The sequence below is a fragment of the Carcharhinus amblyrhynchos genome, chromosome 35, assembly GCF_965287045.1.
Source record: "Carcharhinus amblyrhynchos chromosome 35, sCarAmb.v2.hapA, whole genome shotgun sequence".
In the NCBI taxonomy this organism is placed as follows: Eukaryota; Metazoa; Chordata; class Chondrichthyes; order Carcharhiniformes; family Carcharhinidae; genus Carcharhinus; species Carcharhinus amblyrhynchos.
The window spans coordinates 15,580,019-15,606,730 of record NC_137358.1 but is presented as its reverse complement, the minus strand read 5'-3'; the positions used below and the strand labels follow the sequence as shown (position 1 = coordinate 15,606,730).

Here is a 26,712-nt window from a genome sequence, read left to right as displayed (position 1 = left end):
TGGACTTCATTGTGCGTAATCTCAACATTTGCAGATGACACAAACTGGGAAAAACTGTGAACTCTGAGGAGGACCGCCATAGACTTCCAAGAGGATGCAAGACAGACTGGTAGAACGGACAGACACATGGCAGATAAAATCCATGGAGAGAAGTATATTTTACTAAGAACAATGAGGAGACATAATACAAAATAAAAAATACAATTCTAAAGTGGGTGCAGAAACAGAGACACGGGGGGTACACATATACAAATCTTTGAAGGGGGCAGGGCAAGTTGAAAAAGTGGTAAAAAGGAATTTAGCACTGTAGGCTTTAATAATAAAGAGCTAAAACAAGGAAGGTATAGTGAATCTTTATAAAATTCTGTTTCAGGATGGGATATTAGGGCAAAGTTTGGACACCACACCTTTGGAAAGAGGTGAAAACTTCAGAAGCGATGAGAGTAAAGGTTTACAATAAGGATTCCAAGGATGAGGTACTTTAGTTACACTGGTAGACTGGAGTAGTTTTCTTTTAATAAGAGAAGGTGAGAAGTCGGACAGGAGATTTGATGGAGGTGTTCTAAGTCATGAGGGTTGCGGATAGAGAGTTGAAGAAGAGAAATTTTCATTGGTGGAACGGTTGAGAATCAGAAGACATAGATTTAAGATGGCAACTGAGGGGAGATCTAATAGAGGTATATAAGATTATGAAGGCTATAGATAGAGTAAACAGTGGTAAGCTTTTTCCTATATTGGAAATGCACATTACGAGGGGCCGGCAAGGGGGGGGGGGGGGGTTTCCACACAGAGGGTAGTGGGGGCATGGAATACTCTGCCAAGCAAGGTGGTGAAGGCAGGCACACTGGAGTTGTTTAAGAGTTACTTAGACAGGTACATGAGCGGGATGGAGATGGAGGGATATAGGAGACTGTTTTAAATAAGGTTCAGGAGCCTTGGGACGTCCCTAGAAATGTACAAGGATGTGGGCGATACTGATGTTTTTCCTCTTTTAATCCACAAGTGCTTCAGTCCGCCTTGTTGTCCAACAAGGGGCATACACACGATGGGTCGTACGAGGGCTGCTCTTGGTTGTTTTCGAGAATAGCCTAGTACTTCACGTCGTTAGTGTATGCTTAAACTGGACCAGATGCTGGGCAACACGACAGCTCAGTGGTTATCACTGTTGGCTGTGCAGATACATGGATTTAGGCCAGTGTCTGCAGGAGTTTGCGCATTCTCCCCGTGCTTGCGTGGGTTTTCTCCAGGTGCTCTGGTTTCCTCCCACACCCCAAAGATGTGCTATTAGGCTGATTGGTGTAACAAATTGTCCTTAAATTAGTCTTCCCTCATTGTGGAATGCCATAAGCATAGACAAGTGTCATGGGTGGAGGGGGGACTCAATGTTAAAATGGTGGAGGGGGGACTCCATGTTAAAATGGTGGCATGGGCTCGTTGGGCCGAAGGGCCAGTTTCCCAGGCTGTTTTGTTCTTTGTTCAATGCCTGAGAACATGGAGGAAAACACAATTCAGGCTTTTGAAAGGGACTTGAAAACACCCAAAGGAATATTTTGCAGGGCTACAGGGAATGGGCAGGGGTGTGAGATTAGCTGAAAAGCCCTTGCAGACAGGCTATAAGATAATAAATTAGAGCACAGGTAGACCATATGGCCCTCAAACCCTGCTCTGCTATTCAGTATGATCTTACATCTCAACACAACTTTCTTGCCAGTTCTCCATATCCCTCACTTCCCTAAGGCACCAAAACTCTGTCCAGCTCAGCCTTAAATGTATTCAACGATGGAGCATCCACGACCCTCTGCGGTAGAGAATTTCAAAGATTCACAACCCTCAATCCTAAACGATCAGCCCTTTATTCAGAGACCATGTTCTTGATTCCCCAGCCAGAGGAAACAACCTCAGTGTCTATTCTTTGCCAATTCCGAAGATTAGACTCAATATTAACTGTTTCTCTCGCCACAGATGCTGCCAGACCCGCTGACTTTTTCCAGCATTTCTGGTTTTCATCCCAGTGTCAATCCTGGCAGGCCCCTTCAGAATCTGAACAGCCTCCTCCAAGCAGGATATGAGCAGTCAGCTAATGAGTTTCAAAACCAGCTTCCAGGTAGTTCCTACCTTAGCAAGTGATCATTATAGGGTTGTAACCATTCTACGATTTTAAAAAGCAACTTTCTACTCCTTTCTCCCTCGCATGTTTGTTTAGCTTCCTCTTAAATAGTATTAATATTATGCGCCTCAGCAATTCATCTGAAGGTGTACAGGTTAGATTGGCCATGCTAAATTGCCCCTTTAGGGGGATTAGCAGGATAAATACAAGGGTTTATGGGGATCTGGCCTGGGTGGGATTGTTGTCTGCGCTGGCTTTCTTATGCACTATAGAGATTCTATGATGATTCTACTGTTAGAAGTATGGAGTTGAACATTCTTCACTCTTTGGGTGAAGATATTGCTATTTTATTCCATACTAGATTTAATAGCGAGGATCTAATACTTATGGCCCCCAACTTTGGTCTCTCTACATACATGGAAATACGTTATTTGCATTAGTCATAGTAAGAAGTCTCACAACACCAGGTTGAAGTCCAACAGGTTTATTTGGAATCATGAGCTTTCTTCTTCATCAGGTGAGTGGAATGGTAGGTTTCACATTAGTCATAACAGAATTGCAACGTTAATGAATATTGCAATTCCATCAACAAAACATGAAACAGTTGTATTTCCCACCAACTTTTCTTGAAGCCACTAACTTGTGTCCACAGCCCTCTTTGAACGGCAGCAAGTGGATCAGTGCAGTGATTAAATGCACAGCGCTATGAGACACAATCATAAAGATTCAGAAGGTCAAGCTTCAAATTCAAGTTTTGTCCTCAAATCAGCAAAAACTGTAATGCTGGCTGCTATGACTGCATCTCTGGGCTGGGAAAGGAGAAATCTGTCTGGTCTGCAGCTTGTACTTTACCCCTTTTCTTACCTTCAGCTTCCTGTGCATCACATAGCACAAACCTTTCAGTCCCTCAGTCTCAAGCAAATGAATTTATACCACCTAATTTTTTTAAAAAAATATAATTTATACTATTAATTCAGCTCCCTGCGCACTTCACGCTCAACAAAATAAATACATATTACCTAATTCTTTTTAAAAAATATATACATGGCAAGAAATCTCTGAAGCTACTAGAAATCCACTGGTGTACAGTGAAGCAAATAGAGCTGCTTGCTTTCAAATTGAAGCCATCCATTTAAATGAATTTAATTGTGTTTCTGTAGTTAGAGGGAGCAGTTAGGATGTGGAACTCATTCTCACAGGAGTTTAACTACACAGAACAAATAAATTCCCCCAAAGGTGGAAGAGTCAATTCCTAGGGGCCATAGACTTTGGGTGCAAGGGTCAAGGTTTAAAGAAGAGGGTGGTGGGTGCCTGGAACTTGCTGCTGGGGAGGTAGTGGAAGCAGATATGATAGTGACTTTTAAGGGGCATCTTGACAAATACATGACTAGGATGAGAATAGAGGGTTATGGTCCCTGGAAGGGTAGAGAGTTTTAGTTGTCAGGCAGCTTGGTCGGTGCAGGCTTGGAGGGCCAAAAGGACACATTCTTTGAGAGAGAAGCAGTTTAAACACGAGGAATGAAAGGAATAAAACGGTTGCGCTGATAGGGGTAAGATGAAGGAAGATAGATTCCTGTGGATATGGGCCAACTTTTGTGTGGTAGATTTATCTCTATCGATGCAATCTTCAACCAACATTTAATTTATTGTGCGCATTACAATTGGTTTGATCACTGACATTTTAACAAGTCGAAACTGCCAAATTCAGGTGGAGTAGATTCAGTATTCTGCACCGGGGAAGGCGATAGACTACACAGGTAGGCCTCACTTTGAATGAACTGACTGATCCTACAAAAAAACAGCAATAAGATGGGACTGGACTTGGCTATGATATTTCCCAGAAATACTGTCCAGGCTCAGAAATGGAGAACAATCTATTTACTGTATCAGAGAGGTACGACAGCCTGTGTCACTTTACGCAATGGAGGGGAAACGCAGTCTTTTTTAGAAGATAGGAAATAGGAGGAGTCGGCCATCTAGCCCCTTCAGCCTGCCCAGCCATTCAATAAGATCATGACTGATCTGATAGTGGTTCAGTTCCACTTACCCGCCTGCTCTTTACTTAGAGGGTAGTAAGGGCGTGGAATGCCCTGCCTGCAGTAGTTGTGGACTCGCCAACTTTTAAGGGCGTTCAAATGGTCAGTGGATAGGCATATGGATAACATTGGAATAGTTTAGGTTAAAGGGTCATTAGATTCGTTCCACTGGTCAGCGCAACATCGAGGGCTGAAGGGCCTGTACTGCACTGTAACATTCTATGATCTATGCTCCCCATAACCCTTAAATGGCCAGAAATTTACCTACCTGTGACTTAAACACTTAACAAGGTAGCCTCCAATCCTTCAAATGGGCAGAGAATTCCAAAGATTCACCATCCTCTGGGAGAAGTTCCTCCTCAACTCTGTTCTAAATTGACTCCCCCTTATTTTGAGGCTGTACCCTCTAGTTCTTGTTTCCTTTCTAAGTGGAAAGAATCTCTCTGCTTCCACCCTGTCTAGCCCCTTCATTATCTTATGTCTCTATAAAATCTATGCTCAGTCTTCTAAACTCCAACGAATGCAGGCCCAATCTACTCAATCTCTCCTCATAAGCTAACCCCCTCATCTCCAGTATCAACCTGCTGAACCTTCTCTGTACTCCCTCCAAAGCCAATATATCCTTGTGCAATTTTGGTTCCCTTATTTGCGAATAGTACTCTAGTTGCGGCCTCACCGATACCTTGTACAATCGCAGCAAGACCTCCCTGCTTTTATACTCCATCCCCCTCATGATAAAGGCCAACATTCAATTTGCCTTCTTGATCACCTGCAGACTGAGTTTTTGTGATTTATGCACAAGGACCCCCAGGTCCCTCTGCACAGTAGCATGTTGTAATTTTTCACCATTTAAATAATAGTCCATTTTACTATTATTCCTTCTAAAGTGGATAACCTCACACTTGCCAATGTTATATTCCATCTGCCAGATGCTCGCCCACTCACTTAGCCTATCCAAATCTCCGCGTCCTCCACGCAATTTCCCACTTATCTTTGTGCCATCCGCAAACTTTGTTACCCTACACTCGGTCCCCTCCTCCAAATCATATTTTACTCTCTTTCTCCACAAAGACAACTTACGGTAGTTGGGATCCAATACTTACTGAGCCCTGCCAATTGTGCTGAGAGATTTGAGGAAGTCACTGGGGTGACAATAGCAGGAGAGCTTGGTGTAAGATTTATTAAATTTTCTGCATTCTCTGAACCACTGGGAACCTTGAGAGAGAAAGAGAAAGAGATTGAAAATTAATTTATTACAAACTCCTAACAGTTTATGTTTATTAGTGTAACAAGTAGGCTTACATTAACACTGCAATGAAGATACTGTGAAATTCTCCTAGTTGTCACACTCTGGCACACCAAGGGAGAATTTAGCATGACCAATGCATCTTTCGGACTGTGTGTGTGTGTGTGTGTGTGTGTGTGTGTGTGTGTGTGTGTGTGTGGGGGGGGGGGGGGGGGGGGGGGGGAAAGAGAGAGAGAGAGAGAGAGAGAGAGAGAGAGAGAGAGAGAAAAGAAGAAGAAGAGAGAGAGAGAAGAGAACCGGAGCACCCAGATGAAACCCATGCAGACACAGGGAGAACTTGCAGATTCCGCACAGTGATCCAAGCCAGGAATCAAACCTGGGTCCCTGGCGCTGTAAGGCGGCAGTGCTAACCACTGGTGCCATTATGCCGCCACGGCACTTGTGCACACAATGTCATCTACCTTCAGTCTCATATCTGACGTGTCTGCAGTGACTCAAACTAGATTAGTTAGCTTTACTCCAAGAGTTGAGTTGTACTCACTCGATTAGCAGTGTTCTGTCCAGTCCTGAACCTCTCAAACCTGAATAAAAACATGAAAGACAGAATCAATGAAATAGGCACAAGATGCAAACCACCAGAATAAGTACTTCAAGTAAAAAATTTGCAGGGCTAAGAGAAAAGAGCAGTTAGGATCAACTGGATAGCTTGTCCAAAGGACCAGTACAGCCATGTTGAGTCAGACGGTCTATTATATCATTTTATGATTCTGAGAAGATATCAAATTTCTAGTCCTCAAAACTTTCAATCAAATTGGAGGCAAATTCCACAAGCACTATCAAAAAGTTAAAATTATTTATTAGTTACAAGGAAGCTTACATTAACACTGCAATTAAGTTAGTGAAAATCCCCTACTCGCCACACTCTGGCGCCTGTTCCAGTACACTGAGGGAGAATTGAGCACGGCCAATGCACCTAACCAGCACGTCTTTCTGACAGTGGGAGGAAACCCATGCAGACACAGGGAGAACATGTAGACTCCACACAGACAGTGACCCGAGGCCGGAATCGAACCCAGGTCCCTGGCGCTGTGAGGCAGCCGTGCTAACCACTGTGCTACTAATTCTCAAATAAAATCTTTCAATAGTCTTTATCATATTGATATATGTCTTTGCAAAAACGTACACACTGGGCATACTGGAGATTAAAAATCTCAGTACTTCGGCAATGTGCTTAAACGTGGGTTATGACACGTGTAAAAATTATGGTGTCCAATTCAGTTGGGGCTGAGTTTGCAATTTGCTACTTTGTCGAGATGCAGATCATTTGGTGCGACATATATACCCAGATGGGTGAGTGTGATTCCACCTCAGCTCACACAAATCAGCTAACAGGTGCCAGCAGTGCCTCAATGGGTAGCATTCTTACCACTGAGTCTGATGTCACGTATTCAAGCCCCACTCAAGCTTGAATCGCACTGTTGGAGGTGTCAATTTTTTTTTAAAAAGATGCAACAGATTGAGGGCTGGTCTGTCCCCACATACCCTAACTGTTCACTCTGACTACAGAAACCAGACACTCAGTCGAATATTCAAAGTAGGACAGATCATATCTAACAGCACCAAAACAGATTAACTAGTTATTATCACGTTACTACTTGACGAACACTGCTGCACAAATAATTGGCCTCCACTTTTCCTACGTGACACGTCACTGGCTTTTTTTTTGTTCCTTCGTGGGACATGGGGCATTACTGACTGGCCGGCCAGCATTTATCGTTTAAAGTTTTTATTGTCACTTGTAGGCTTACATTAACACTGCAATAAAATTACTGTGAAAATCCCCTAGTTGCCACACTCCGGCACCTGCTTGGGCACACCGAGGGAGAATTTAGCACGGCCAATTCACCTAACCAGCATGTCTTTCGGACTGTGGGAAGAAACCAGAGTATCCGGCGGGAACCCACACAGACACTGGGAGAATGTGCAGACTCCACATGATGTGGAGATGCTGGCATTGGACTGGGGTAAACACAGTAAGAAGTCACACAACACCAGGTTAAAGTCCAACAGGTTTACTTGTAGCAGACACCACTAGTTTTCAGAACTGGCTATTCCTTCGTCAGGTGGGCGAACCCCCAACCTGATGAAGGAACAGCCAGTTCCGAAAGCTAGTGGCGTCTGCTACAAATAAACCTGTTGGACTTTAACCTGGTGTTGTGAGACTTCTTACTGTGCAGACTCCACATGGACAGTGACCTAAGCTGGGTATCAAACCTGGTCTCTGGCACTGAGGCAGCAGCGCTAACCACTGTGCCACCCTGGAATATTACCTATTCCTAACTGCCCTTGTTCAGAGGGCAGTTGTGAGTCAGCCACATTACTGTGGCTCTGGAGTCACATGCAAGCCAGACCAGATAAGGACGGCAGATTTCCTTTCCTTCCCTAAAGGACGTTAGCAAACCAGATGGGTTTCCCTGACAATCAATAATGGTTTCATGATCATCAGTAGGTTCTTGATTCCAGATATACTTTTTGTTGAATTCAAATTCCACCATCTGCCGCGGCGAGATTCGAACCCGGGTCCTCAGAACATTAGCTGAGTTTCTGGATTAATTGTCAGTGCTCTGTGGTACCCCCACAGTTGTGGAAGGTATTACACATACGCAAATTCTTTTTAATGAAAAGGATATTTCAACAGACCTGAAAAAGTGCACTTGATTACCTGTCATATCGCAGAAATATGTTATTGAGGTTGTCATTGACATGCAAGAGGTCCTCTGTCACCTGCTCATTGGTGACTCTTGAGATAAGCTCCAGAATCCTTTGTTGCATTGCTCGGCACGTTCTGTTCAGCTCCTATTGTGGAAAATGTGTAATTAATTATATCTAAGTGCTGAAGTACGCAACAGCAGTTATGTTTACTGTAGACACAACAGATAAAAGGTGAATTATCTCAAAACAGAAGTTTCAATATTAAACCAATGTTCTTTTTTGCAGTGAAATAAAAATGAAGTACAGCGGATGCTGGAAATCTGAACAAAAACAGAAAATGCTGGAAAAACTCAACAGGTCAGGCAGCATGTGAAGAGAGAAACAAAGTCCCTATGCCTCTTTATCAGAATTTTGTTTCTCTCTCTGCAGACGCTGCCAGACCTTTTGAGTTTTCCAGCACTTTGTTTTTATTTCATTTTTTTTTGCAGGTTTTGTTTCCTCCCTCCTCACCCTGCTGCAAGTGCGGAGTCCTTGTTTTTTTTTTAAAGAATGCCAGTCATCTTCACTCAAGTGGCTATTCTTCCTGCACGGGCCTACACAATATCAGCAACATAGGCACAATGGGCAAAATTTTCCCAACCCGCCTGCCACAAGATTGGAGCGTGCAAACGTTCATTGGCCTCAGGCAGGATTTTCCAGCCTTGGGGTGAACACGACCAGAAAATCCCACCCAATAACTATACACAATAAAGTTGACATTTTCGAACCTAATTCTGACCTTGTTTAATCCCACCCCAGCACTTTAACTGTCTTCACTGGAGACCAATACTAAGGCCAGTTTTCCCCTTAAACTCAGGGTACTCAGATTAATGGTAAACCTTGTTACTGGCATCAATAAAGTTGTGATGTGGAGATGCCAGCGTTGGACTGGGATAAACACTTCAACCTGATGTTGTGAGACTATTTAAAGTCCAACAGGTTTATTTGGTAGCCCAACCTTTGAGTGTCACGCCTTCAGCTAAGTCAGAAGGAGCAACGCTCCGAAAGCTTGTGCTACCAAATAAATCTGTTGGACTTTAACCTGGTGTTCTGAAACTACTTACCAATCAATAAAGTTGACGTGAAACAGGAATCCAGGAGCTCAGTATTCTCTACTGCTCAGCTATCGTGTCAGTAAACTTGCTGTGTCATTATGGGACGCTCCAGATATTTCGACATGAATTGTGTTCACTTGCCAGGAGGGCAACTAGCTTTGCACATTTACTGTGAACAGTTTCAAATTCTGTTTACCACAAAGTCAGAACTTTGGGGATCAGGAGTACAAACATACTGGTTTAAGAACATGATGCTTTAACTGGTACATGGTGAAGATTAATCACCTGGTTGTTAAGCCTTGGGTATGGATTGCTAATCACTATGATTCTATGATCTTTTGGAGTGCAATCCTATAAAGAAATATAAAGCAAAGCCAGACAAATGAAGTTAAAGGACAGATCCAATGTAATATAATTGAATGGTGAAACAGAGTCAAATGGTTTAATGGTTTCCTTCTTGTGTGCCTATATTTCGGAACATTGCTTCACCTGTAGTAGTTCAAGGTCGGAGGATTCCTCTTGCCCCGGAACCATTTCAGTCAGCATTTCAGACATCACCTTCACGTTGCCATTAACCACGTCCAGTTCACTCCGCAGTTTTGCGACCTGCAAGACACACTGAAAATTTAGTCCAGAAGTCAAGGATAATCAAGTGGATTTTGATTGGTGCAGCAACCAGTGTCACCAGCAGGTGGCGACTGAATGACAATGTTTATATAAATTATAAATGACTAATATTTAAAGTGAACACTTTAGGCATTACTCTACAGTTGTTATGATTCATTCTATTCAATGGTAGCTAGCGTTCCCCAATAGCTATGCCTAACCAGTAGAAAGTGGAATTTCATAGCCACATCGTAATGATGTGGAGATGCTGGCGTTGGACTGGGGTGGACACAGTAAGAAGTCTCATAACACCAGGCTAAAGTCCAACAGGTTTATTTAGTATCATGAGCATTTGGAGCATTGCTTCTTCATCAGGTAAGTCCAGAGGACTCAAATTATGAAGCAGCAACGCTCTGAAAGCTCATGATATCAAATAAGCTTTTCCAACTTTAACCTGTTGTGAGACTTCTTACTGCACAAAAATAACGGCACACTATGGAATGTTGGCAACACTTATTTAACCCAATCATTCTGTTTCAGTTTGCAGAATGAGGAGGGTGTCCCCGTCATCAAAACCCCTTTCAATTATACAATCCTATACCACAGAAAAAGGCCATTTGGCCCGTCACATCTTGGCTGGCTCTCTGAAGGGACCATTTTGTGCCCACTCCCCCACTCTTTCCCCACAGCCTTGCAGATTTCCCCCAGTCAAGTACTTAACTACTTCCCTTTTTGGGTATTACTATTGAATCTGCTCCCACTTCCTTTTAGGCAGTACATTCCAGATCAAGATTCAGCGTAAAAGGTTGTATTCTCGTATCACTTCTGACACAGTTTCTCCTTATTTATTCACTCAAAACACTTCACAATTTTGAATCAAATCTTCTCTTCTCCAGGGAGAACAATCCATTCATTCTAGTTTTGCCACAGCACGCAGTCATCAGATTTTCAATTCTGGTAAACTTCAGGGGAAATTTTCCCTTCATCAGGGTGTGGGGGGAGGGAGAGAGAGAATGATTTTTCTACTGAACGGACTTCACCTCCTGTGACTGTGGTTTTCCCTTAAGGGAAGGAAGTGCAGATGAGAGATGCTCATTGCGGAAGAATCTCGGGTCAGCTGCTTCATTTTCAGTAGGTTAACAGTAAATCATGACTGCAGTTCTGAGGCTGCATTTGGGGGGGGGCGGGGAAAGAAGGAAAACAGATTGTTACCTGTTCGAGGGAGGGAGTGATTGCACCTTCTGTGGACACTGCGGGAATGGGCTGCTCTGAGACTGGGAACATTGCTGGCTGCGCCGGGACGGAATTTTGGGTGACAGCTGGGTCAACTTCTGGAATAGTCTGAAAGATAAAACGAGAGTAAAATGAACTGTTATACACAAAAGGACAATGGCAAGTTCCCAATGTTAGCGATGTTGCCTCACAGCACCAAGGACCCAGGTCTGATTCCTAGCTTGTCTGCGTGGAGTCTGCATGTTTTCTGTCTCCCCTCTGGGTGCTCCAGGTTCCTCCCATAGTCCGAAAGACGTACTGGTTAGGTGCCATGCTAAATTCTCCCTCAGTGTACCCATGCAGGTGCCAGAGTGTGGCAACTAGGGGATTTTCACAGTAACTTCATTGCAATGTTGATGTAAGCCAACTTGTGACACTAAAGAAATCAATTAAGTTCCAGAGTTGACAGCAGGACAAGAACAGACATCAGGTTTTCTCATTCACATCAGGGGGGTTTGGAGGCAAAAGAGGAAAATGTGAGATGGCAGAAGTCACTTTTCACATCAACGTAAAAGCGGGAAGTGATTGTCTACCTCCTCCCCCAACCGGTGGTGGGTCACGTTTCCCACCATTCAGTATCAGAAACCTCACTGTAATAAATTAGCATCTCATTGTCAGGCTCATACCTTCACATCAAAAAATGCATCCATGGCAGCGTGACATCAGAACGACTCAAATCACGTGTCTCAGAAGGCGTGCATCTGGTGAGTAGTACTCCCAGGGGAGCTTGGAGGCAAGCGCAGCGCTTGGGGGCAGTGGAGGGGGAAAGAGAATCACCCCACGGTGGTGTCAGTTTGATTGGCACACTTGGTGCGATTGCTATGTGCTGAGGCAGCCTTTGTAAAATGGTGCCTGGATTGTTGGGTCGTTGAGTTGCTCACAGAATGGGTGGATCGTGGGGGCCACCAGCCAGCGATTCATCACGGAGCCTCTGTCCACTTTCTTTGTCTTTAACATCCTGCACCGCACGATGGAAAAAACCACGATTGCCATTGGCAGTGCCACTTTTCCCACTTGAAATTAGCCTGTGTCAATACCAGAGAACATTTCACCCATCCATTTTGAATGGATGTCTAATGTTCAAACACTGCTCTCAAATGCTGCTGGTTACTTGTGGGAAAGTTTAACTCTGCTCACTCTGCATAGAGTGATAATAGCATAATACCATACAGCAGGATATCATTAAAAAATCTAAGAGGTTCGTTAATGACTCAGCAAGTTAATCATCATCAGCCAGAAAGATCCTCAACTTGGATCTGTGCTGAGACAGCTGATCTGAACCAGGTGGTGTTGGGAACCCAAACAGCCTCAGCATCTGGAGTTGCTGGAGATAGTTCAGCAGGGTCTGGAGCTGGCTCAAATATTGTCCAACCTGACATCCACATGAAATTTTCCTGTTGTAGTCACTGGACAGCAATCAGGAGCAAGAATTACACAGAAACATCGATAAAAGGAGCAGGAGCAAGGCCATTCAGCCCTTGAGCCTGTTTCATCATTTATAATGGTCATGACCGATCATCCAAATCAGGGGGAGCTCCCCCGCCACCATTATTCTTTGATTCCTTTAGCCCAGGAGCTATACCTAACTCTTTCCTAGAAAAACTGCTTTCTGTGGCAAAGAACTCCACAAGCTCACCATTCTCTGGATGAAAGAAAATTCTGGAAGATTTGCATCTCTCTGTAGATCAAAGGCGGAGGTCAATTACAACTCCAAACTGAATTAGCACAAACCAGCTTTCAAATTGGTGTAGTTTGGTCAGCTTTATTACTGACCATCTTACATGGGTGGCACAGTGGTTAGCACTGCTGCCTCACAGTGCCAGAGACCAAGGTTTAATTCCCAGCTTGGGTCACTGTCTGTGTGGAGTTTCTCCCCATGGGTTTCCTCTGGTGTCCTCCCACAGTCCAAAGATGTGTGGATTAAGTTAATTGGGCGCACTAAATTGATCCGAGTGTCAGGGGATTAGCAGTATAACTATGTGGCGTTGCTGGAGTTGGGCCGAGGTGGGATTGTTGTCAGTGCAGACTCAATGGGCTGAATGGCTCCTTTTGCCCTGTAGGGATTCAATGATTTATGGTGCATGGCTCTGGTCTCTCCAACAAGTGGAAATATCTTCACTAAATCCATTCTATCAAATCCTTCAGTAATTTTAAAAGGTCTCTGATCATGCCACGCTTCTGCCCTCTCTTGTTCAGTCACCCCAGTATCAAACTGGGGCATTAGCTCGTGCTGATGCATTGAGAAGGAACAGTTGTAAATTCTACCCAGCTCAACTCCATTGCAATCTTTGTTCCCTCCAACCCAAAGTCTCACCCAAGTTTTTCATGAAATAGCCTTCCTCAGCAACTGCACTGAGTAACATTGCAGCCTTAGATTTCAAACTCCATCTAATCTCATCATCTCCTTCAATTCCACAGAATCATAGAATCCTACAGTACAGAATGAGGCTATTCTACCCATCGAGTCTGTACTGACCACAATCCACCCAGGCCCTCTCCCTTTCACCCTAGACATTTACCCTACCTAGTCCTCCTGACATTAAGGGGCAATTTAGCACAGCCAATTTACCTGATTTTTGGGCTGTGGGAGAAAACTGGAACACCCGAAGGAAACCCACACAGACATGGGGAGAACGTGCAAACTCCAAACAGACAGTGATGCAAGGCTGAGAATCGAACCAGGGTCCTTGGGGCTGTGAGGCAGCAGTGCTGACCACCGTCACCGTGCTGCCCATTTCATTGCTTTCCCTCCATATAAACTCTCTTACTCTTATTCATGGCTGCACCTTAATGTCACCACCTCATATATCCTCTCCATCACCTGAAGCATACATGTGGCCTCCCCAGACCCAATTCCTTCTGCGTGTATCCCTGCCATGAAAAACTTCACTTTCAAGCCTTTGGCTCCCCGCGTGTTACAATACTGCAGCTGGTCAGCTCAACCAGTCTCTCCAAACACACACTGGAAGCAGTGAGCCACAATACATCTCCTAACCAGTGTCATTTTGGACGTTCCTTCTTGTCCGTGGTCCCCACCTTTGATCACAGTCCCACAACATGTGGACCGCAGACATGCACTATATTTTCCTAAACTCTCCCTTTTGCCCATCTCCAAAAAAACTTACTTTGTCCATGAGACCCACCTTCTGCTCTCTTGACCCCCATTTTAAGGAAACTATCACTCAATTTCCCCACATTTGCTATCACCACCTCGGTACTGCCCTTCTGTTTTTCAAAACCATTCCCATCACATCTCTCCTCAAAACACACACACACCCATGATCCCACCTGTTCTCAGCAAATTCCATCTCCAACATTAACAGAATCCCTACAGTACAGAAGGTGGCCATTCAGCCCATCAAGTCTGTACCAACCAACCACATTCCACCTTATTCTCGTAATGTTACTCATTTACTCTGCTCATCCATCTGACACTAGGCTCAATTTAGCGTGGCCAATCAACCTAACCTGCACATCTTTGGACTGGAGGAGAAACCAGAGCACCTGCAGGAAACCCACTCAGACATGAGGAGAATGTGCAAATTCCACATAGACAGTAACCTGAGGCCGGAATTGAACTTGGATCCCTGGCGCAGTGTGGCCCCACTTTCCTTTCCTCTACCAACGTCTTGAATGTGTAGCCATCTCCCAAATCTGTAACCAAACTATTTTCTAACCTCATGTTTGAATATCATCAATTTGATTTGTGCTGCTTCTTCAGGTCTGAAGGAGCTCCAGACAGACAGTTAGCAATGACAGTATCTGACGTTTAAATCACTGTACAATTTATATTGGCTGCATTAGAATTCTGTTGCCAAATATTTAAAGCACCAAGGTCCTTTAAGTCACTGTCAAACCAGCTAGATTGAAACCGTTGACTCAGCTGAACTAAAATCAGAGTCAGAGGCAATGTAATAACTAGGCCCCAGTGTATACTTACTCGCTGAGGTGTGTGAATGGGAGACAGTGCATCAAGATCGGTCATAGGGAATTCGAGCCCCTTCCTCCTCAGTTCTTCATACACAGTCACTACCCCGGTGAGGTCTGGAGTACTCCGGAAAGCATCAGCCCAAGCCTGCATCCAACATTAAAAAACATAGCATAAACATTTTGCGTGTTATATTTTATGCGTGCCTGTGCCCAAGTTCCTCCCTATTTCTCATAATGGCATGGCGTCAGAGAATCATATAGCGGAGAAAGTGGTTTTTTTTTGATGCATCACCTATGTGCTGATTCTGTGAAGGAAGGATCCACTTAGTTGCACTGCCCTGCTCTATTCTCTTTTAATATCTGCTACTGAATCCGCTTGAATCACCCTTTCAGACAATGATCTCCAGATCTTATAGCACTGCATAAAACTAATACTCTCCCCCCTGGATCCTCTACCAATTACTTTTAACCTGTTCTCTCTCATTATATTTCCTCCAGCCAACGGAAAGAGTTTTTCCTCGATCTACACTGCAAAACCCCTTTTTGTCAGCACACTCGGCTCAGAATCAGAAGGTTAAAGATTAAAGCATCAAAGCGCAGGCTGACACTTCAATGCGGTATAGAGGGAGTGTTGCACTGTTGGCAGATACTGTCTTTTTGACAAAATGTTACTGAGGTCCCTTCACCTTCTCAGGTGAACATAAAATATATCTTTGCACTATTCTGAAGGGTAAGGAAGTTCTCCCCCCCATATTCTGGTCAATATGTATCCCCCAACCACAAGATCACTAAAATAAAAGATTATTTGGACTATATGACATTACTATTTATAGGAGCTTGCTGCAAACTATTTGACTGCCAGGCTTCTACATTACAACAATGACTATACTCCAAAGTACTTTTTTCCTTTGTTTTTTCAAGGGGTGTGGGTGCCACTGGCAAGGCCAGAATTTGTTGCCCATCCCCAACTGCTCTTGAACTAAGTGACTTGTTAGGCCACTTCAGAAGGCATGTTACTGTGGCCTGGTGTCAGATGTAGGCCACACTAAGCTAGGATGGCAGATTTCCTTCCCGAAGGACATTAATGAACCAGGTTTTCTCTTACAAGGATGGATCTCATCAGCCCCATTGCTAAATCTAGTTTCACTGGCAATAAAATAGCGCTCATTTATTTTGTTTATTAATTAGTGTCACAAGTTGGCTTACATTAACGCAGCAATGAAGATACTGTGAAACTCCCCTAGTCGCCACACTCCAGCACCTGTTCGGGTACACTGAGGAAGAATTTAGCACGGCCAACACGTATCCTCCAATATGTAGCTTTCGGGTTGTGGGAGGAAACCCATGCAGACATAGGGAGAATGTACAAACTCCACAGAGACAGTAATGAAAGGCTGGAATCGAGCCTGGGCCCCTGACACTGAGTCAATAGTGCTAACCACTGTGTCACCCCAATGTAGATGTTTTGAAGTGAAGAAAGGTATAGCAAAAGTGCTATCTATTTCTTTCCTTCTTTCAAATGCTGACACATTGCCTGTATTTTCCATTTGCAGTACAAATGGAAGATAGGATAATGATGGGCAAGAGATATTTTACCTTTTAACTTGCAGCAAGTGAATCATTTTTGGCATGCAGTCACTGTTGATGTATAAACAATGAGTCCCACAACATGCGGGCCGCAGACATACACAATATTTTCCTAATCTCTCCCTTTTGCCCATCTCCAAACTCATTTTGTCCATGAGACCCATCTTCTGTTCTCTTGACCCCCATTTCAAGGAGACTATCACTCAATTTCCCCACATTAGTTATCACTACCTCGGTACTGCCCTTCTCCTTTTCAGAACCATTCCCATCACATCTCTCCTCAAAACACACTCACCCATGATCCCACTTGTTCTCAGCAAATTCCATCTCCAACATTCATAAAATCCCTACAGTACAGAGGCTAATGTGTACATAAAAGGGAGTCCTACGGAACCTTTACATCCACTGCAATAAGCAGATGGGTTAACGTCCCCCCAGCAGGACAGCATCTCTAACAATGAAAACCCAGCCCCTTCCACCGTCTCTGCTTCCAGAGTAGAGTTCTGACCTGCTATCGTGAAGCCAAATGAAGAATTGGTACGTACAGGATACAAAGCCAAGACAGGTCAGTGGAACTTGGATACATTCAGCTTAGAGGTTAAACTATCTCTGTGATCTCCTTCAACCCTAAAATGCGAAGAACCCTGCGTTCATAGGATTCTGGCTTCTTGCACATCGCCAATCCAGGTCTTACCTTTGGCCACCACCACCCTAAGCTCTGGCAGTCCCTCTCTAAATCTCACACCTCAATACCTCTTTCTCCTCCTCTAAAATGCTCCTTAAAGCCTACCAGTCAGTTCTTTGACTAAGCTTTGGGTTACCTGTCCCCAGCTTGTGGCTCTACCAAATATTGCTTGATGATGCTGCGCTGAAGTGCCAATGAACATAAGGAAATAGGTCCTTTGGCCCTTCAAACCTGTTCCACCTTAAGATGGTTGTGGCCTCATCTACCCTGTTGAGCCCCTTCAAAACCTTATACATTGCAATATCACCTTTCATTTTTATAGCGATATAGGCCGAACCCTGCTCAACTTTCCTCGTAAGGCAACCCTTTGATCCCAGGAGTGCGAGCCTTTACTGCAAGGGGGATGGAATATACAAGTAGGAAAGTCTTGCTACACTGTACAGGTCATTGGCAAATTCATACCTACAGCTCTTTTCACATTTTAAGAGGGATGCATGTGCATTTGAGGCAGTTCACTGGTTGATTCCTGGGATTAAAAATAATCAAACCTGAGTTAGACAGATTTTAAATCCGCAAGGAAGTCAAGGATTATGAGGGGATGGGGAAAGTGGAGTTGAGGCCAATATCAGACCAGCTAACCATGATCTTGTCGAAAGGCAGAGCAGGTTCAAGTGACCAAATCGCTTACTCCAGCTTTTATCTTTTATGTTTTAATAACTTCCGCTGATTGTTCAGATACCACAACACTTGTGAGCAGTCAATGCCACTTACCTGAATTAAGCTCAGGACTTTATCCTGCACTACAGCAGGTGGATTGTTCTTGGGCAGAATGGTTTTTACCAATACATCCTCCACAAAATCCCGACTGGCCACCATGACGTGGAATCGATGGCCACAGTTCTTCACACAAGTCTCTAGAACCTTTATTAGAGAAAAAGTTGACAAATTCAAAATGAGAATACACACAAAATTTAATATCATCCTCTATTCTAAATTTAACTTCATTATTGTGGCTTACAATTGAGATTGGGCTGCACAAACACGAGGAAAATAGGAAGGAAAAAGTTTCATTTATAGGGTGCTCTTCAGGACGCCCCACAAAAGAAAAGTTTTATAATCAATAAATTGTGGCCTGGTGCCTGGAGACACACTGCCCTTTATACACAGTTATGCTGCTCACACTCAGACATTCATCAGCTTCCTTTTCAATGCCTACAGCACAAAGCAGTAACTTGTTCCTTTGCTCAATGATTCTGTGAAAAGTAGTATTTCCTGATATTTAACCTAATTCTATGAGACATAAAGCATGATCCTTCCTCCCTCCTATTCGCCGAACTCAAACAGCCTGCCTGCTTAGGCTGAAACTGGTACTCCCAACATTTTAACACCCACAATCAAATCTACCCAAAACTACATTTTCTGAAGTAAAACTAGGCCAGCTGTCAGTCAACCATGGTAATCCAGGGCCTTTTAAACTAGATAAGGACTCCCCCCTCCCCTTGCAATCTTTTCTTGGAGACAAGTTTCATCCATCATGTAAGAGACAAAACTAGGCACAATATTCTAAATAAGTCATAATTAAGGCTGTTGCCCAGAGACAGTAGTCCCAATATTAATGGGGATTCAAAGAGTGCAGACAGAAACCAGCAAGTTTGGGAACATGAAGGCTCTGATCATAATGTCAGGGCTATGTTTGGATAATCTTGGGCTGACTGTCAGGTTGGTAGATAAGAGACATATTTAGCAGAAGGAATTCACACCTAGGGACACAAGGGGATGATTCTGGAGACCCAGAAGTTCTGGGCTGCAATCAGGCCTGGGGATGCAAGGCTGAGTGATTGGAACTATGTTGGGAATGGGGATGCATTCTTGCTTTTCCTTGGTCCACAATGGATGCTTAAAAGTACAGATTATTTTTGCAAATAATATACTTAATTCACATAAAATCTGAAAGAGACATTACAAAACATTTCAAATTGTTAAAGCAGTAAAGTACAATTATATTCACATTTTCTCCAGAGATCTCAATGTACTCAGAGGTGTTTCAGTTCAGAAATGTGAACATTACAAACATTTCAATATTTTTATTATAGGGAGCAAAATTCTTTACAAACTACATACATCAGTCACGTTGCACTCTGCAGTGCTTCAATAATGTTACACACGTTTAGGATTAAGCACACTGTCCGAGGGGTTTTACCCAGTTATTAACTCCTTGGTGTACATTGGCTGAAAGGCCTTATACAGTGGCCTTTCCCCATTGTATCTTGGCAGTAGCTGCCCCAAGTTTCAGCATGTTCCTCAACACGTAGTCCTGCACCATTATGCTCTCACCAAACTCTCCCTTCTTATTTTGTCCTCAAACATTTCTTCCTTCTACCCATTGTCTTTTGCCATGTAGGCTCCACTCTGGAATTCCCTTCCTAAATCATTCCAGCTGGCCACTTCATTCAGCCGCTTTTAATATCCTCCCTCAAAATCTACTTGTTCGACCACGCTTTCTAATATTTTCTTTTTCAGCTTAGCATCCAGTCTTCCCATGTACCATTGCAGGCTGTGCAAATTCAAAACAAAAGCTTCTCATCACTGAAATAGGTGCAAGGTGGACCTAAGCCTAACAAGGCCTGCCTCAAATTATCAACTGCTAAGATACTCCTTTTATCACCATATATTTTATTCTCGGAATAAAAACTTCATCTGCCATGATTCATGCTAAGATATGTTAAAAATGACAGCAGCAGTCACGGTGCCACAGTGGTTAGCACTGTTACCTTACAGCAACAGGGACCCGGGCTCAATTATGGCCTTGGGTCGCTGTCTGTGTGGAGTCTGCATGTTCCCCCCATGCCTCCAGGTGCTCCAGTTTTCTCCTCCACTCCAAAGACGTGCAGGTTAGGTTGATTTGGCCATACTAAATTGCCCTGTAATGTCCCATGATTTGATTTGATTTATTCTTGTCACATGTATTGGATTTACAGTGAAGAGTATTGTTGCTTGCGCACTATACAAAGCATATTGTATATTAGAGAAGGAAAGGAGAGGGTGCAGAATGTAGTGTTAGAGTCATAGCTAAGGCATAGAGAAAGATCAATTTGATATATAAGGTAGGTGCATTCAAAAGTCTGATGGCAGCTGGGAAGGTGTATATGTTTGGGAGATTAGCAGGGTAAATTAGGTTACAGGGACGGGGCCTGGGTAAAATGCTCTGTTGGACAGTCAGTGCAATCTCGACAGGCTGCCTTCTATACTCCAGGAACACTGATTTCATGCTGTTTGTGACTCTTTAGTGTTGCAAGTATTGTAACAGGAAACTTATTTTGCAAATATGTTGTGTGCTCAGTCACTATCATTAGTTGCTTCACATGTGTTGACTCACCTTCCAAATTACAAACTTCCTTCACCAAACATTTGAACTTGTGACTGATATCAGGTTGCCGCTGTTCACAGGTATTAGACTTTTGGGGAATAAACCAACTGAAGTACAGTTCTATACAAGCACTGGAATACACTGTGTGCCACATGGCGTAATGATCCCAATATTATAAAACAATATCATGCGCGTAAGCAATTCTACTTCCAGTATCACAAAGATGTGATATGACACAAGTCAACAGCACTTGCAAAAGTAGATTCCACTGAAACATTTTAGCCACACAAAAGACTTTACTTCACAGATAAATCGCAGGACTAACCGTCAGGCATAACATCACTTCCCGAAAGTTCTTGTTGCCTGAAAGTCTCTTCCTCAGGGCCCGGATCGCATCCTTTGGTCTGAGAAACAAAGAAGAAATCCATTTAGAAAAATGGAGTCAAAAGGCTCAATAGTTTACAAGGCAAAATTGGCGGCAGATTTTTAATTGCGGGTTAAATATTCTGGGAAAAAAATCCTTCTTCATCCAAGGAATTAACTGAACTCTTAGAGCTCCAGAATGTCAAAGTTTAAAGTTAGTTTATTAGTCACAAGTAGACTTACATTAACACTGCAATGAAGTTAGTGAAAATCCCCTAGTCACCACACTCCAGTGCCTGTTGGGGTACACAGAGGGAGAATTTAGCACAGCCAATGCATCTAACCAGCACGTCTTTCAGATTGTGGGAGGAAACTGGAGCACCTGCAAGGAACCCACACAGACAAAGGGAGAACGTGCAGACTCCGCACAGACAGTGGCCCAAGCCAGAAATTAAACCCAGGCCCCTGGCACTGTGAGGCAGCAGTGCTAAGCACTGTGCTGTCCCACGCTAATTGTTTCCCCCAGTGTTATGCAGGCAAATGAACACCAAATTTCAAACAATGCAAGAAACACTAACAAGAGAAAAAGTTAAATGACCTCCTTATTTCCCTCACTTCTGCCCCAAAGAAACAAAATATCAAAATCAAGATTGACTATCCCAGCCTAGAATTTCAGGTTCCATGTAAGTTAGTTTTACACAATATGTTCCATATAATCCAAGCTAAGGCTTATTATTAACCAAGCTAGGTTAGTTCCAGTAGGGTCACAGCACAACACTGAGTGAAACAACCTGTACCACAATATTAATTCTATTTCTTTCTCCACAAAAACCACCAAACTTTTTTTTAAATTTCATTTCTCCGGCATCTGCAGTATTTTATTTTATCTCTTGGTTGCCAGATGGATGGCAGACGTAGACATACATAAAGACTTAACTATATTTATAGTAATCCAATTAATACTATCACAAGGTTCACTGTTGGGGATTAAAAAAAGACAGCAATACTTATTATCATAAAAGATTCAACCGTAAACTTAGGAAGCATCACCTCCCAGCATTAGTTAGTATTTCTTTAACAGTTGTGTAACATGGTAATGTTCAAAATCTAACCTACAAATATTCACCATAACGTGAATAGTGTCAATGTTATTATTATGTTAGTGTGAATGGGTGGTGATTTTAAGGTTAGTTTTCTCCTCGTTCATCTCTCCATCAAGGTATTTCTCAAGCATAGCCTTTCCAACACTCCCGGCATGAGGAAGGCAGAACTGGTTAGTGACATAGCCACTTCGCTAAATCAACGACTTGCATTTATACAGAACCTTTAATGTAGAAAAATGTTTCAAGTTACTTCACAGTAATCAAAGAAAACGTGGCACTGAACCATGCAAGGAAACATCAAGACAAATGAGAAGCTTGGTCAAAAGAAAATATGGAGACAGATGGACTAAAAGCTTGGTCAAAGAATTAAAGTTTTAAAGGAGCATCTCAAGAGGAAAGAGGAGCAAGGAGAAAATTCTAGGTAGGGTCACCAATGGTATGAAAGAATGAGGAAGCGGAGGTCAGAATTGGAGCATTGTAGGGTTGAAGTGGTTGCAAAGCTGGGGAAGAGGAAGGTCATGAAGGGAGTTGAAAGTAAGGATGAGAGTTTTAAAGTGATACTGCCAGAATGGGAGCTAATGTAGTTAGCAAGCACGAGGATAATGGGTGGGCAGGACATGGTGTGAATTAAAGTCCATCCAGTATTAGATGAAGAGATATCTCCAAACTAAATTATGGAAGCTATTGTCTGTAGGCTCCACCATAAACTCATGTTTAGCCACAACCCAATGCTGAATAAGGCTATTCATGACTTTGTTGCCCTATTTGAACCTCAGCTGAGATTCTGATCACAAATTCAGTCCATAACTAAGATCTCACATGACCTGTCTCTGCTGAAAGCCAGCATAAATGAGTTCAAATGCACAAAGATCGTGGGGTGGAAGACTGGCAAGACTAGAGATAGCACAGATATAGATTGAAGGCACTGAAAGCTTCAAAAGCAAGATGCCAAATCAGAAGCAGTAGAGGGGTTGTGGAAGATAGAGGTACCTGTTGGTCAATGTATATGCAAAATCTAACACTATTTCCAGATGATGTTGCCAAGATATTGTAACCTCTCTCTGCTTAGAGCAAGTGCTTGAATTAACAATTGTTGTTTTGAAAGGGCATTACTTCTGCATTCAGATCCTCAGGAATCCCTCTCCAACTGAGGAGACTTCCATTGCATGCACTCCCATTCCCAAGGGCAGAGGCACGGTGGCATAGTGGTTAGCACTTTTGCCTCAGAGCACCAGGGACCTGGACTCAATTTGGGTCACTGTTCGTGTGGAGTTTGCACATTCTCACCATGTCTGCATGGGTTTCTCTGGGTGCTCTCGTTTCTTCCCACACACCAAAGGTTAGGTGCATTGGCCATACTAAATTTTCCTTAAGTGCACCCAAACAGATACTGGAGTGTGGTGACTAGGAGATTTTCACAGTAACTTCATTGCAGTGTTAACGTAAGCCTACTTATGACACTAATAAATAAAGTTTAAGTGGAACAGAAGCACACCAAATCTGGAAAGCATCCAGCCATTCTTGGGCCCTGTGCAGTTGGGCAGCAATATTTGAGCTCCCACTCCACAACACCAATGGAAGATTTCACACCAGTAAAAACATTAACAATTTAGAGAGCTTTAAACTTTTAAATGCTTAAATTTTTTTTAATGAGACACGCATGCGTTTACTTTACTCCAACTCGAAGGCCTCTCAATCAGGCTCAAAAAGTTAATCGGATTCAGCTCATCATCAATAATCAAGTTATATTATGAACTGAAAGACTGCTGCATTGTTGAAGATGCCGTCTTTTTAAGCAGGCAATAATTTGAGGTCTTTGACTGCCTGCTCCGGTTGATGCTAACCCATTGTTGGAAGTTATAGACGCTGAGGGGATGAACTGAAAATGATGAAAGGGCCACATTCCTTTTTGCCCTTGAATTCACATGCAGGGCTTTAAAAGAAGGGCTGTGATTCATAGAATCCATAGTGCAGTAAGGAGGCCATTGGGCCCATCTAGACTACATTGAGGCTTATCCCCGTGTCTGCATGGGTTTCCTCTGGGTGCTCTGGTTTCCTCTCAGTCCAAAGATGTGCAGGTTAGGTAGATTGGCCATGCTAATTTGGCCCTAGTGTCAGGGAGACTAGCTAGGATAAATGCATGGGGTTATGGGTACAGGGTCTGGGTGGGATTGTGGTTGGTGCAGACTCGATGGGCCAAGTGGCCTCCTTCTGCATTGCCGATTCTATGATTCTATCATTCTATTTATCCTGCTAGTCTCCTTGACATAAGGGACAAATTAGCCTGGTCAATCAACTTAACCTGCACATCTTCGGACTGTGGGAGGAAACCGAAACACCCAGGAGAAAACCCACACAGACACAGGCAGAACATGCAAACTCCACATAGACAGTGACCCAAATGAACCCGGATCCCTGGCGACGCGAGGCAGCAGTGCTAACCACTGTACCAGCATGGAACAATGCAGGCAATTCAAAGCATTTTGTAATTTTTTAAAAAATACTCGGAGCTTGGTGCAAACATTTAGTGATTTAATCTTCAAGGCTGCCTGTAGTTTAAGTTTTGGAAATAAAGGACTTTCAATATTTATACAAGCTGTTAAGTGCACATCACGTTAAAAATTGTTTTCACGGTCAATCTCAAATACTCTGCAATCGAGATTAAAGACTCACGGCTTAAACTGGAAATGTAATGTTTTCCTAATTGAGTCACCAACACTTAAAAACACACAAGTTTTATTCTTTAGGGAGGTGTCATTGAGTGAGGAAATTGATGCATCTCATGTTTTCCAATTAATTGACTTGATATTTACTTTGTTCACTTAGTCTTAAATCAGAGAATATTAATGATGCAAGTCAAAAGAGCAGTAATATTACAGATTCTACAGGCTGGTTTTCTTTCTTTCATTCTTGAGACAAGGATATCACTGATAAGCCCTGTATTTATTGTTCATCACTAATTTCCCTTCAGACAGAGTAGCTTGATAGGCCATTTCAGAAGGTGGTTAAAAGATTATTAGTCACAAGTAAGGCTTACATTAACACTGCAATGAAGTTACTATGAAAATCCCTCAGTCGCCACTCTCCAGCGCCAGTTCAGGTACACTGAGCGAAAATTTAGATGGTCAATCACCTAACCAGCACATCTTCGGATTATGGGAGGAAACCTACGCAGACACGAGAGAACATGCTGACTCCACACAGACAGTGACCCAAGGCCAGAATTGAACCCGAGTCCCTGGCACTGTGAAGCAGCAATGCTAATCATTCTGCCACCCACTTAGAACATTAGTGAACCAATTCTTCAAAACACCAATAATTTCACCATTGTCAATGCTAGCTTTTTGTTCCAGATTTATCTACTTAATTAACTGAACTTAATCTCTCTAGCTGCCCTGGTTGTATTTAAACTCATGTCACTGGATGATACCTTGGATTGCCAGTACACTAAAGTAACTACCGTGCTCCAGTTAATATCACATTCCACAACAGTCACACCCAGATCCCCGGAAGGCAAATTACCAAGGGCTATTGTATGACAAGAACGCACAACTAGCTACACTCATGTGAAGACTATGTTACTTAACAGCAAAGGGAACAGGATGGCTTAGTTCTGCCACAAGACTGAAACAATATGAAACCACCTAATGAAAGCTGTAAATATCCACCATTGCCACATCTAAAACCAAAACTCATTTGTTCCTACTTTTGCCTGAGGCCTTGCTGAGTATCAAACGTCTGCTGTAATATGGACAAGTGCTGTAGTCAGCAAACTTCAACTTCAGTTCTTAAACTTTACTTATTAGCGTCACAAGTAAGCTTACATTAACACTGCAAAGTGATTGCGAAAATCCCCACCAATGCTTTGAAAGACCAGATAAAAATATCGTCTTGCGTTCCTCAAAAGAAAATAAAAAGAATTCCACAGACAGATGTAAATTTTGACATCTAATTAAATGTTGCACATCTAACAGAGTAAAGGGTAGAATTTCATGGTGCAGAAGAGGCAATTTGGCCCATCCAGTCTGCACCAACACACGAGAAACACCTAATCCCATTTACCACCACTTGGCGTAGCCTTGAATGTTATGACAGGTCAAGTGCTCATCCAGGAACTTTTTTAAAGGATGTGAGACAACCTGCCTCTACTACCCTCCCAGGCAGCACATTCCAGACTGTCACCACCCTCCGGGTAAAAAAGCCTCTCATGCCTCCTTAAACCTTCTGCCCCTCACCCCAAACCAATGTCCCCTCGTGACTAACCCTTCAACTAAGGGGAACAGCTGCTCCTTATCCACTCTGTCCATGTTCCTCACAATCTTTTACACCTCAACCAGGTTGCTCCTCAAGTCTGCTCTGTTCCAACAAAAACAAATCAAGCCTATCCAAAGGAGCTTTACATCTAGGCATAGCATCACGATTACTTAAAATGTTATCTGTGATGCATCAATATTTCCAAATCCTTTGCTTTTTAGATAAATATATTTCCCCAACCCTGGTTCAGGTAATGTTCCTTAGAATTAAGGTGAGATACTAGAAGCACACAGTTCAGATTGCATATATGTTAAAAATCAGACTTCCAGTGAGTTTTTAATGATAGGCTG

At 43.1% G+C, this 26,712-nt stretch overlaps 1 protein-coding gene across 3 annotated transcripts in view; it reads right to left on the bottom strand.

Annotated features, from left to right (window-relative positions):
• LOC145361753 (TOM1-like protein 2) overlaps positions 1–26,712 on the bottom strand; it is a 90,236-nt gene that overhangs the window by 28,092 nt on the left and 35,432 nt on the right. For all 3 annotated transcript variants that reach the window (XM_080217687.1, XM_080217690.1, XM_080217688.1), the window contains exons 3-10: positions 20,968–21,046; positions 18,047–18,196; positions 15,014–15,148; positions 11,014–11,142; positions 9,685–9,801; positions 8,112–8,245; positions 5,931–5,970; positions 5,247–5,358 (exon numbers count right to left, since the gene is read on the bottom strand). In XM_080217687.1, coding sequence (XP_080073813.1) covers positions 5,247–5,358; positions 5,931–5,970; positions 8,112–8,245; positions 9,685–9,801; positions 11,014–11,142; positions 15,014–15,148; positions 18,047–18,196; positions 20,968–21,046 — 896 coding nt within the window. The remainder of the gene's footprint in view (positions 1–5,246; positions 5,359–5,930; positions 5,971–8,111; positions 8,246–9,684; positions 9,802–11,013; positions 11,143–15,013; positions 15,149–18,046; positions 18,197–20,967; positions 21,047–26,712) is intronic.